The 14,080-nt window shown below is 44.5% G+C and overlaps 1 protein-coding gene across 4 annotated transcripts in view; it reads right to left on the bottom strand.

Annotated features, from left to right (window-relative positions):
- The window catches only part of LOC118234684 (oxysterol-binding protein-related protein 1-like), a 32,233-nt gene that overhangs the window by 13,693 nt on the left and 4,460 nt on the right, over positions 1-14,080 (bottom strand). For 2 of the 4 annotated variants that reach the window (XM_035431398.1, XM_035431400.1), the window contains exons 9-14: positions 13,819-13,892; positions 12,244-12,307; positions 11,500-11,607; positions 11,000-11,131; positions 9,286-9,364; positions 8,719-8,825 (exon numbers count right to left, since the gene is read on the bottom strand). In XM_035431398.1, the coding sequence (XP_035287289.1) occupies positions 8,719-8,825; positions 9,286-9,364; positions 11,000-11,131; positions 11,500-11,607; positions 12,244-12,307; positions 13,819-13,892 (564 nt within the window). The remainder of the gene's footprint in view (positions 1-8,718; positions 8,826-9,285; positions 9,365-10,999; positions 11,132-11,499; positions 11,608-12,243; positions 12,308-13,818; positions 13,893-14,080) is intronic. The other 2 variants (XM_035431399.1, XM_035431401.1) reach the window with 1 other exon arrangement.

Raw genomic sequence — 14,080 nt, 5'->3', positions numbered from 1 at the left:
CAGATAACCCCACATCTTAACAATAAAATAGAGGCAAAAAGAGTGGAAGGAAGGCTCTGTGGGCAAAAACACATCAGCGTGAATCTCGTCTGGTTTTTAAAAATATCTTTCATAACAAAAGGTGTTAAACAAGGCTTTGCCTGTCTGAGCCGCTATCTTCAGGAGAACTGCTTTTCCAAATTTCTTTCACTTGCAAGTTGTTCCAGAAATCTTGCGATAAACCTAATTTTTTTGTTGGACTTCATACCCTATTTGAAATTGTGCAGCACAGTTGATCTGATTTTATTCCCACCATTTACAAAATTTTAAAAATCAAGTGCTAAATCAAGATAACAAGAATTCTAGCAGTAGTGACACAGCCAATTGACAGCAATAAGGATTGGTCTTCATAGTCATTTCCCACAGATTCCCAGCTTAAGAAAACATCATTACCCAGACACACACAAAGGACACACATGTAAACCTTCACCAAAGAGAACTCTGATTCGTTGACAGCTGTTCACTTTTACAGAGGGTGACCACAGGTGATTTTACACATCCATTCAAACAAGATAATCTCGAGATAACGTGGTGGGATTCAACCCCACAGCCTTCTGTTCACATGGGCTGGTAGCCTAGGTGCTACTCCACACTGCTGCCTAGCGAGCCTATGCTAGACGAGCAGCCGCTCGCTGAGGGGAGGGGCTAGCGGTTGGCGGTCGATTGGCACTTGGTGAGCTACTCATCGTCGCTCTAATCTCCCTCTGGCTCTGGTTTCCTCTCAAGGGAACGCGATATGCGATGGCGGATCATTTGTCCGCGAGGAGCAACCTGAGCCGGGGGCGAGTCTTTGGGACCTGGAATGGATCCCTTTTCCGACAGGCAAGCAATCATCGTCCGCCGCTTTCACGACGCGCGGGGGAAATATCCTCAAGTTCTCCTCAGACCTGCACCTGAATCCAAGATTCAGTACACAAGCACACAGCTCTGATAGGCCAGGTGAACAGAGAGTGGTCTTTGATTGCTGCAGTTCAGGGTCAAGAGAGTCACCTACCCTTTGTGTGTCTGATCATTCAGATTGGCACGCTTCTCAGAGGAATGGGGTGGGGCTTCAGAATGTGGGGCGGGGCTTCAGAATGGCTCATGCTACCACTAACACTACAGAGCACAGACATGGCACATGCAAACTAACCACCAATCAGCTCAAACACACATTTGCATACATTTCTAAAAAGCTTTAAAGCGAGTGTCACATGGGTTTGATTGAAAGCCTCCTACGTTTAGCTTGCTGACAGTATTTTGATTTGAATCCTGCCCATACGAATAAAGATCAGAATCATATTTAGAATTGCATTTTATATCTGAAAAGGTTTTGTTTCCAAAATCAGTCTGGTCTTTGCTTAGTTCTGTGTACCCAGAATTAATTATGTCTACCAACACAGACTGAAAAATGATGCCTGTTCCCCATATCCAGACCTTCATCTGTTAATTTGTCTTGGAATTGGAAACAGCTGTTGTGTTGAGACATGACAAATGCTACCCTTTCATTCACACTAACAAGGCCAGTTAGCCATAGCATCACTTCCTACACTCCAGCACCATAACTGAGGTGAACAACATTAAAACAAGGTGTACAGAAAGAGAGGAGAGACTGCAGTCTGGGTCCCAGAGGAACACGCAGCATGCCGGAACAAACATAATTGGATCTTAATCTTTTAGGGACACATCCTTAAAGAAATGAGTTAGGGGTAGTCATGCCAGCACAGAAGTTTAGGCTGCGAGACTGCCGCTCACACCATGTGGTAGTTAATCTCTACGGCTCCATGCCCAACCTCCACGGCCACTGCTGTGGCCTGGTAGCAATGGCAGGGATTAGAGCGGAACAGAGGAAGCAGAGCCGCGCTTTGATTGGGTGAGCTTTCTAGGCAGTTGGCATCAGGGGGCACGCCCTTCATGGGTTTCATTGCATACTCAAGAGCAAAGAAAGTAAACAGAACACACCTCACCTTGGAGCAAACTTCTACAGGAGCTACCTCCACAGCTGCCTGGGATCGCCTTACACAAATCTCAGAAAGCTTGCCAAAACATTGATCATTCACAGCAAACACAAGATTCTTAGACACCACGCAATCTCTGAATTTACCAATGACGCAGTTCATGCTGGACAGTCCACAGCTGTAATGAACACACTATTTTAAGGTCACAAGGGCGAAAGTGAGCCAGGTGCATCGATTTGCCGGCATAATGAACTTACGCATTTTCTGCTGAGGCGCTTTAAAATAACTCTGATCAATACGATATATTGAGTTTGCAGGTAGCATTATGAAAGACAAAACCCTGAGGGCAAGGGGTGGGGGTGTGGGCAGGAAAATGGGGCTACTTTTGGTCATTGGACTTGCCTTAAAAAAAGGCAATTTTTTTTTTTAGTCCTTAAAAACCAAGGGATCTGCTTTCCAACAACACTCATGAATATACAAAAAATTATCATACATATGCATGTGACATCTTCAGCTTGTGGCAAGGTCGTCTGAATCGCACAACAGAAGCTCTCAAGTTCTCCCCTCCAGCGTGACTGATCATCATGGCGTTCACGGTCTTGTTACCACGTGCTTTCGTCTTCCAGTTAAAATGACTCCATGACGGCTGAGGTCTGAGAGCACAGCAAGCGATATGTAGAGGGGACGAACAACAGCACCCCTCCGAGAGCGAGGATATCACTTTAACTGCATCCTGCTTACATCCGTGTCATTTGACAAGCACTGGCCCCCTGACCATCTGACACACTGAGAACAGCGCGATGTGTCTTCCAGCCTCTGAAGATAGGAGTGCTAATTAGCCACAGAAATAGCTGCATGTGAGAGAACGCTGGTGACACTAAGCTCTTATGATTATTTTCAAAGACCTCCCTCGCATCCGGCTTCTGCTTGATTACGTGCTGCTGCACATGTACATGACATCCCCGATGCCCTGACGTTGCTTCATCACCACCATTATCCAAAAACGCACTGGTGGCCATATTTCAGTCTGTCAGAAGAGGAGGACAAAGTGAGCAAACTACACGGCCTGTTCTCAAGTGGACCTAGGCAGCTCTGACTTTCTCATGCCTGATTCACTACTAGCCAACGTTAAACAAAAAGTCCCAAGTCAGCCCATTTGAACCATAAGTAGATGACCTTTGATCTCATGTACAGAATCAGTGAGAGGAAATTGGCAACACTGCTGTAAAGATGTGGAGGGTTGGACATTAATGACCTAAAAAAGTATGAGCTTCTCACTATCCTCGCCCTTTTCATCATCATCATCAACACCCCAGACATACCACCAGCTAACTCCCCTATGGTAAAACAACAGCGTCACAGGACTTTCAAAAGACAGACATTTCATGAAAGCCGTTCTTGTTGCTCAGGCTTGCTCAGCGATGACTTATTCTCATAAAGTCTGATGCAAACAAGGATCATTATTGCAGTGTATGAAATGGTAAGCTAGCATTTTAAACCAGCATGCCAGCTGCTTATTAAGAGCTGTGACTGATTAGCTAGGCGTCCGGGCAGCTGTGTAATAATTGTGCTTCAATAACAATGCCCTCGTCCTTTGGGTCAAGTAATACCAGGAAATGATTGCACACCTCTCCCCCATCTGCCAAAGTACCTTTTCATCAACAGTACGGCCACTCATATTCCTCCTGAATGATCAGTCTCATTTATCCTGCAGTCTATGCGCACCATCCTTCGTCGCGAGTTAAACCCCAAGATTTTTTTTCTTTATTCTGTCAAACGGATACCTACTCTGGTCAGGACGCAAGGGTCCATAGCCCAGTGTTTGAAAACCAATCTTATGAGAACTTTGTTGATAAGCATTTTTTTTTTCCCTGTGACAGCGTGATACAGTAACTTGCATATGAGCGCGCTCGCTTCGATGTCAAATCCTGGTGTGCTTCGTTGTATAATGCGCCGAGGTTGTTTCTAAATCGCAGCACCTTCGCGCACCAGAGAGGGCACGTAGGCACTTTGCGTCGCGGCGAAAGCCTCAGAGACCACTCCCCTCACATGCCCTGCTGGCTGTTGCAATGGTGGCAGATGTGAGACTGCCTTCTCTAGGGGCAAGTAGGCCCACTACTGTATGTGACCGCTAGGATATAAACACACTTTCTGAAGTGTTTTTTATTTCGTTCACTCAGTTTCTATGTTGTCAGCATCAAATCAAATGTCTTCCCTAAAGGGGACTTCCGGCTGCAGTTTTACCCTGGAGCTAAGTTCAAATCTACATGGCTCTGTTGAGGCCAGGTGACGTCTGAACTCATTTTATAACGATGATCCAATGTTCGGCTTTCAAACATGGGGCGTATTTCGCCTTTTGCAACTGGTCCTGGATCAGATTTAAAATATATATGTTTAACAAGCCCGGATAACAATTGGTGTTGGGAAAGCTGATCTGAGATCTGCTGTAAGTGGCAGAAAGTACCCAGAGAAAAATAGTGCAATTAAACCATATGTAGTTAGATCGCTGCCAACACTTTTCATAATTATAAACTGAGATATGTTTTGGCAGCTGTCTAACCCCATAAAACCATTATACTGGAAATGAAGTGTAAATCCGTACACGTACAATCAAATGTCACACACAATTAAAGAGATGTGGAAATGGGACTGTAATAGACTGTGGGCTGCTCACAATTATTATCCAGAAGAGGATAATAATTCTGGGAAATAGCCTACTTTTCCAATTCCATAATGAATTTAGCCAGACAACACATCCTTAATTTTGCAATTATACAGTCCAATCAGCACCTCTTACCTAACGACTGATAAAGTCCTGTAATTAACAAATTAATCATCCGCCGTTACTTTGTCACTCGGTGCCAAATTATCACGCCCGCTGGACAATCAGCCGTAACGACGGTAAATGAGTGGCGGCATTAACCGTGAATCATTCCACCGTTTTCTTCCCCGGCGCTGGAGAGCGGAGCGTTCGCACGTGGCGCGCGGTTAAATAAGGAGGAAGAGGAATGTGTCCCCTCAGACGGCGGCAGAGGCAGACCGGGCGGGTGGATTACCATAATGCCGTCAATCACACCTTGTGCACACGCCGCTCGCTGCTAACCGCTCTAACCCATTCGGCCTGCTGGAGGGGATTATTGGCCAGTCGGGCCCGGGGAATGAGTCACTGCTTGTTCAGTTGTTCTCGTCTTATTGTTCCATCCAGCCGATAGTCCCTCGCCCTGTTTAATTCCCCCTCATCAATTCTCCAATGCTGCTCAGCCAATAGACAGCCATTTTAACTAGGTCAACTCCGTACGTTTACTTCAGCTATGCAAATCATAACTGTGCGGTATGCTCTTTGCCATCCTTAACTATTGGAGCATACAGCGCAGTGCAGACATGCATTTCCTGCGTATTGGTGCATTTTTACATCTCAATGACTTAGACACTCTTATCCAGAACACCTTACAGCAGTGTATGCACTAGTGCTGGTCGCAGTATTTAAAAAGTATGAAATCTCCAAGGAAGTACAGGCTCATTTACAATCAATAAGCACCATTTCAGCTTTACAAACCCATAATTTGTATTGTAACAAAAATAAGCATGATTAAGCAGATAACCTAGTGGAAAAGATATTGCCTGTGTGCATGCTCTGCGCAGATTGTGTCTGTTCCCTGGTGAGCTGTTCGGGGTTGTAATCTCATTATTTTATTCCTTGTCAGCCATTCATTGGACTCTCACTGCCTTGTCCTCTAAGACTGGGCTTGGATTTATTTTCATTCAAAATATAAATCATAAAATGAACAATGTTAGCTAAATTGCTGTTAACACTAGCTGATGAGTCTATGGAAAAACAACAGTAAAAATGGTTGGCTTCCAATAAAAAATAAAACAATGACTAGCACATAAATTAAGTGAAATGGCTGAACACACAAACAGGCACAAATCAGCCATGTTGCAGGTCAAACAGTTCAGCAGTCTAGAAAGCGCCTGTGCTCAATAGAGTATAACACTCCCATCTCATGACAGGCAGGCTGCGCACATCATGTTGCGGCAAATGTAAACATATGAAACAAGGCTCGACCAGGTGGCATTATCAGTATCACACACACACTCTGGCTTTTCCACTTCAATCTACCGGACTCACCGAGGGACTGACAGCCCTGAACCAGCAACCCACCACAGACAGGAGAAACCCTTTGCAAAAGCACAGAACATAAAAATCATTTTTAAAAAACTGAGCGGTGCTCGTTTGCTCATTTTGTTTCGGCTGTTAGCGCCATGCCTTTTATTCACCTTTCATTTTTTATTTTATTTCTTTAAATATGTTAAAGCCTTAACATTATGACCTGCTGTGCTAATAGTGTACCAGTTCTTGTGACTGCACACACACACACAACACACAAGTCTGTGTGTAGAGTAAATATGGGCTGTTCTTTCCACAGCCCTCTATTCGTAGAGTGCAGTCCTGTAAAACGCACTCTCCTTTACCTGTTCAAACAATCCCCTCAGGGAGCTTCGCAGAAACCATAACACCATCCCCGCCAAAGGCTCGCTAATCTGAACCTGCGCAGGTATAGCATGCACAGTATGGATAAAGTTACAAAGGAACCATCCTGCACTGCCCACTACACAATAGGCTGTCACACAACAAAATCCAATGACTCATCGCAGCACAACAACTGCTTTTTAAAGGAAATTTTAAATGACAGTTTTTAAAATGACATCTAGTAATAGCACAGGAGATCTTATGCCAGAAATTCAGCCGAAGCTGCTGAACTCACCTACACAACCTAAATATGGATGACCCAAGATATAAATAGAATGTCAATATGCAAGGGAGCACACGGCGCGCGAAACGGAGCGAAAAGGTTCGGAGACGCGCTTCCTCGGAACGCGGCGCAAAGCGAGGAGCACGGCTGGCTCGAGAACTGAGCAAACAGGAAGAAAAGGCGCGGTGTAGACGGGGCAGTACCTGCTGGGGTGCCGGGTGTTGGCGCCGATCACAGTTCCTTGCTTTCCCTCTGTTCAGATGAGAGGTGCGTGCGTGTGCACGTGCGTGAGCGCGTGTGCATGCGCGGTACCGTCCTTATTCTCCAGTGAGCAGCACTTCCCTTCAGCACGGGTGAGAAACTGTGTGTGCGCTTGTGAGTGTGTACACACATGTATGTGTGTGTGTGTGTGTGTGTGTGTGTGTGAGAGATCTCCAGGCTGATTGCACACCTCAGCACAAAGCCAGATTCGTACACCACCTTCTGCTGCCACACCAGTAATTACTCTCCCCATCTCCCTCCCTCTCTCTCCCCCTCCCTCCCTCCCTCCCTCCCTAACTCTTCCCCTCTCTCTCCCTCCTCCCTCTCTCCTTCCCAAGGGCGCAGGGCCGGGTAGAGGACAGGTGTATGCGTGGGAGGAGGGGAGGGGGGATGCACAGCCTTCTTGTTGATAGCAGCCAGAAATGCCGGTGGGACCAGGCGTCGCCTTTAAGAACAGCGCCACAGCACACCTCCACAAACACACGTGTGAGACTGTCAGCATTACAGAAGCAGCCTTTCGGTCTCGTGGCAGGAATAATGAAATGCAGTGTATGTAGCACGCTCCCGAAATATCGATATTTCACATAGCTCTTCTGGTATTGGTGAGGTGGCATTACTTAAACGGGATATATATATATATATATATATATATATATATATATATATATATATATATATATATATATATATATCACATGTATCTGAACATGGAGCCACTAGACGCATCTCGTCAGGGATTGATTTGAAGTTCATTGTTTTTTCCCTGCTCCGACTGACAGCAGAGACATTTTTCTCTGTTCGACAGCAAAACAAAGTCTACGGCACCGTGCTGGTGGGATTCACATGCAAACAGCGAAACATTACTGAAACGCACACCCTGTCAGAATCACTTCACTGCACGCAAGTCACAGCACAGCTTAAGTCACCATGTAATAACTTAAAAATGTCAAACTCAGCATGCAAAAATCTGAAATGAAATTTGAGTACATGCTGACTAAGAAAGCAACTGGACCCCATCAGTATTGTGATAGAAATGCAATGATCCATAAATAAATTGGGATTTCACCATGCTAATGCACAGAGCTAATTACTTTGTGTATACCTTCATTTACACAGTTCATGAGTTTCCTTGTTTACATAATGCTTATAATGGGGCCTGGAGAGCTGGGGTCATGTCAGGTAAGTCAGGGGTGCAATTGATTGCTTTAATGCTTTGTAAAACTTCTGTAAGTCACACTGGATAAGACGTCTGCTAAATTCCTGTAATGTCATGTAATGACGTCATGGTTTATATCAGAGGTGGGCGAGCCGTATTGGTTTCAGGGTTTCGTTCCAACTTCTGACCTTAATTATTCAATTAGCCTTAACATTTACGCCATCTGACATTTTAGCATTTCTTGATAAGAGAGCCGATGACTGTTCTTGTGTCCCTATATGAAACATGAAACCTTTTACTGTGATCTAATCTGTGTGTGAACCAATGTTGGTCTGCAGGAAGAAAAAACCTCCATATACACCGGCCCTCCAGGACCATCATTTTCCACCTATGGTTTATAGAGTAGGGGGTTTTTATTAATTAAATTTTGGTTATGTGGAACAGGCACAAGAGCACAGTGGCTCTCAAGGGAATCAAACTTGCAACCCTGCAACAATGAGCAGAGATCCTTGAGCACACATCGCGCTCCAATATGCGAGCAGTATTAATGGAAGAAATGCAGGAAACGTACCTCCTCCTGTTGGGAGAGGAGTCCCAGGCAGGATCGGAGGAAGGTGCAGGTCTCGCCGGAGAGGTCTCTCACCTCCCTTACTTTGAGGAGAATGGGAGCAGACAGACCTGCGGGCAAGGAGGACAGACACTGACTGAATGTGGCCCAATGTACTGTAGTAGGTTGTATTAGTCACACAGCACCCTTCATACAGTCTATTATAATAATAATAATAATAATAATAATAGCATCAAACACACACACACACAAACACACACACCACAGCAGGGCTACTCTGGTCCTGGAGGGCTGAAGACTCTACTGGCATTTGTTATCCCCCTACAATCGTCAAGCAGTACAGATCCAACAAACCAGGTGAGGAAAGTTAACTGTCATCAACTTCAGTTCATAAATTAAATGCTGGTTAACAGTGAAAAAAATCAGCAGACCCAGCAGCCCTGCAGGACCAGGGTTGAGTATTCCAGCTCCACAGTCTGGCTTTGCATATTGTATCACCACGTTTAAAGGTTACAGGGGGACAATGGTAATCACAGCAAGGATTCAGAGAAAGGAGGAAGAAGGCCGTACTCTCTGCCTCGCTGTTCTTCGCCATGGAGACCAGGGTAGACACCTGGGTCTCCAGTCTCTGCTGACTGGCTTCAGCAATCTGAGGGAAGAGGGGAACAGAAACCTTTCGGAGTTTAAAAGAAGATTTGGGTCTTGACCTTGCACTGCATCAGAAATACGTTTGGCTGTCAGGGCTCAGAGCAGCTGAGAAAGTTCTGGCTGTACGGTGGAAGCCACCTCATTAACTCTCTTAGATTCACTGGATTCACACTTTTCTTCATATCATTTATAAGGAGCTGTCCATTGCGCGGATTCATTGTGCCATACAGAGAACAATACTTTACTGGGAAGCAGCTGCGTCTGCTTTAACTAAACTCATTTAAGTCTCCTCTTATTATTCATTCATTTCTCTGTGATCCCGGGGGTTGGGTTGGGAAGGAGATGTTGCCAGGTATGGGACGGGGGCTAGGGAGGCAATTATTTTTATTGACATTTTTTGTTGCTCTTCTGTATCTTTGTAATCATGTAACCCCTATGCCTTTAATAATTAATTGAAAAACAGTTGATCACAAAAAATAAAGCATATTAAAGCACATTTGCTTACGCGTCAGTGCCTGCTCTGGTTTACATGCGGAAGACGGACGTGCTGAGCATTAAGATCCTGCATAACGGGGCAGGGTGTGGTCAGTCAAAAACACCCACACACACGCGCACGCACAGCGGGGCTGCTTCTCAAACACATCCCCACATGTAGATCTCATTCATTCTGAGGACACAACATTGCAAGGATGGCAATAGAACATTGGATTTGCAAAACTTGGAGACAGAAGAGCATCCACACAACAATACTCACAGCAGCATTGCATGCATATTTATTCTGTGTATTAGTGTACACTCCACATACAGCACATGTATATTTACATGTATAATGTAGATACACACAAGTATATATGTATACACCACTCTGATTGGTTGATAGGATGTGGGTTATTTTCCTATAACCCGCACAGAGAAACAATAAAATGCAGGGCTATTAATTAGCTCCAGCGAGCCTTACCAACTTTTTTAAATGAGCCTGTTCAACATTCCATTTCCATAAATCATTCCACTTACAGCAGAAGATAATGGTAATGGTGATAAATGATCTTACAAAACGAATGCTTTCCACCTCTATGTCACACAAGTTTTGAATGCCAAATGGCCTCTCCGTCAGCACTACATCACAACCACTGCTATTGATCTGAGAGTGCAGAAGAGCATGTACTTTCCTCTGAAGCATGCAATGTTAGCCGTCTCTTCTCATCAAGCCGCAGTTCATAACGCGTGTTCACACAAACACGAGTCGGAGGAAGCTGCATCATGTGCAGCATAAGGATGGCTTAGGGGTGCCTGATTGGCCAGTGAGGGGGCGGGGGGGGGGGGGGGGGGGGGGAACTGGTGCACGATGAAACCCTCCCTTCCCTGGGCGATGCTAGTCCAAGTCGTGCTGCTGGGTCTGCTGGTCACAGTCAGCACTGGAACCATCCAAATTCAATACCCCAGTGTGAGGCTCATCCACATACTTTAACAGTGCCTCAACACGGTGAGCCACTCAGCAGCCTCAGTGCGACAATTTGATTTCATTACATTTGAGAGTTCAACCATTTCTATCCACAGTATCTGCTGCGTGTTTGTGTGTGTTTTTCTGATGTTGAAAGACTTCGAAGGTTGAGCCTGTAGCTGTGGAACCTCTCACCTGCAAACAGTCTGTCAAATGACTCCGTGACATCACATCCTGTTCCCGCTCTTCCCTGTCCTCTCTGCCTGAGTCCTGGGAGCAGTACTGTGTGCTATAGGTGGAGTGCTCCTCCAGGGCATCCAGCCATTTCTACAGACATGCATCAACAACAATAGACACGCATCATCTCAGGCTCTTTGGGTCACATTGGCTACATGCAGTAGTACACACATACACATTACATTAAATTACATTACAGGCTTATCTTATTCTTAATTTAGCAGACATTCTTTATCCAGAGCGACTTACACAACTCTGTACGTAGCATTTACATTGTATCCAATTATACAGCTGGATATATACTGAAGCAATGCAGGTTAAGTACCTTGCTCAAGGGTACAATGGCAGTGTCCTACCGGGGGATCAAACCTGCAACCATTACCCATTATACTACACTGCCACACACACACACACACACACACACACGTGCACATACCCACACACAAAACAAAACCCATCTCAACTTTTCTTGTTGTTGCCGGATCATTTCTTTGGGACACTTTAAAATGATGGACACTGCCATCAAAGCACGTGAGGGTAAAACGGCGGCTGTCCCAGGCTTTCACCTTAATGGAAAAAAGAATGAACAAGTCAAAGCAGATCAGACACCCACTGGAGCAAAATAATCCCCGGGCGACATGTGCAGTGACTGCCCCGTTTCTGCACTTCAGATGCAAGGTTCAGTAACATTACAAATCCTGGCTATAAATATATAAAACACGCTACAGTACAAGACTTACTCTAAATCTAAATATTGCAGCAACGTGATGCACAAATCCCTAAGAACCTCACCATCTACAGTCCCTCAACTATGTAAAATATATTGTTCAAAATATAATAATCTGCTGGTAGTTCTCTACTACAGTACAGTACAGGTGATCCTCTAAATATTCTACAAAGTACAGTCATCTGTCTGAGAATCTGTTAATGAACTACAGTATAAGCATTTATCACTACATCTTCTGCAATTATGACATACCACAGGATATTAATTTATCTATGAATCTCTAAATTTACAGTACTATAGTAAGAATGTTTCTATATATCTGCAGATATTGTATGGGATAATTTCTAAAATGTGTTTCTCTATACATCTGTACATGCATACGTAAGAACATTAATCTGAAAGTTCTCAAATCTGTAAACGTATTAGAATTCTAAATCTATGCACAAAGCTACAGTACAGGCAGTCTGTGGAGTACCATGCATTGGGCCTCTGTGAGGTTTTTGAAGCCTTGCCTGCAGATGTTCGAGGCTGCATCAGACCTGGGGGCAGACAGAGAAAGATTAGGGACAGTCTAAAGCCGCGTTTCCACCGCAGGAACTATACCCCGGAACTAGGAACCTTTTGAGGAACTCAGTGCGTTTCCACCGCAGGAACTAGGGTCTAAATTTAGTTCTGGGGGCTTTGTTTTACCCCCCAAAACGTTCCTGCTCGGGGGGTAGTACTTTCCGAAAGTACAGGAACCTTTTGGGTGGAGCTTGCAGCGCTGAACATTTTTGATTGGTCGAGTACTCGCAGCACTTGTGTTGTATTTATTTTCCGCCATTACCCGCCATGTTTGAAAATATGCAGCGGCAAACCAATTTATTTTCATAATAACTTCAAATCAAACAGTATGTTATGCGGCGCAGTAGCCTAGTTTTGGTTATAGCCTGTCAACGTCTTGGAATTATAACGTGTGCTCTTCTGTTCTTTTCTTGCTTTAGTATTCGTTTTATAAAATGCTAATCATTCGTGCTGGGACAGCATATTACGTAGGCTACCAAAACATTCAAACGGATTAATTCGGTTGCTGAATATTTTCTTCCGGATTTTCTTTGTTAGCCCGTTGTAATTGACTCAAAACGTTTGATACAGTTATGTGAGGTATGCGGTAGTTCTGCATAATTAACATTGGTGATACAGTACAAGCAAACTGGAAATCACCTTCCGCACTTTTTATCCGGGTAAAATAACAGGTTAATTCTAGTAATCTTCCCTTTAGCTTTTTCAGACTGCCGTAATTTTACTCAATTTTACTGCCATTTTTCAATTCCACGAAAAGACCAGGAAGACTATGGACTAATTTATGGTGCATGGTTCGCATCTGGAGGGCACACTTCGCTGCTCGGCTAGCAGTAACTTCGAAGGAAAGCAAACGGTGGCTGTACCACTACTAATTTACATTTTCACGCAAGTCCGAGTTTTCGTTCTATTCTTGTCATTTTGCCATTAGCCTATATGGAATTGACGACGAGAAAGTAATCAAACAGCAAATTGTTTACAACGTGTGCATGTTTTCTGCTGTTGTTGTCAGTTATACATATAAATGTGAATGCATTCTGTCGCTTCGGATGTCAAGACATGAAAGCGAATGTTCGCATAAAAACATAATGAATGTGTTTGAGAGGATATATGAAAATCAATAAATACAAAAGTAACCATATATATAGTCATTGTTGGTAACCCGTTGTATATAAGTGAAATAAACCCCTCCGGGCTGTCCCGGTTATTAGAAAATAATGTAGGCTACTATGGTGGTAGTATGGGGTTACAGAAGAAATCATATGACAGATGGACCGACGACAACGTCGCTTTTTCATCAGTGGGCTAATTTGCCTAATCTTCGCGGGACTTTAGACCCCGGTGGAAACGCAGACAACCATTGGCTGAAGGAACCTTTTAGTTCCTGGTAAAGTAGTTCCTGGGACTGAAAGTTCCGGGTAATTTTGGTGGAAACGCGGCTTAAGTGTTCCTAGTGCAAAAAGACTCACACTGCTCTGCTAAGACCCACCGTTTAGGATACCAGGACAGGGATCCTTCCTGAAGCACCACCCAGTGCGATCGCCAGCCTACAAACCGAGACCTCTGAATGGATAAGAGGAGAAGGAGGAGCCAATCAGGGGCGGGACTACAAGCACTCCCACAGGGTACCCTCCCACCCATATGAAGGGAGGAGACCGGGAAGGGCGTGACATATGGCAGTAATGAGCAAGTATATAAATGGGACAGTGGCTTTTATACAGACCCAATCATGAACATGCCCGATCAACAGA

This window comes from Anguilla anguilla, chromosome 8 (assembly GCF_013347855.1).
Source record: "Anguilla anguilla isolate fAngAng1 chromosome 8, fAngAng1.pri, whole genome shotgun sequence".
NCBI lineage: Eukaryota > Metazoa > Chordata > Actinopteri > Anguilliformes > Anguillidae > Anguilla > Anguilla anguilla.
The sequence above is the reverse complement of the archived record's forward strand: the minus strand, read 5'-3'. Positions and strand labels throughout refer to the sequence as shown.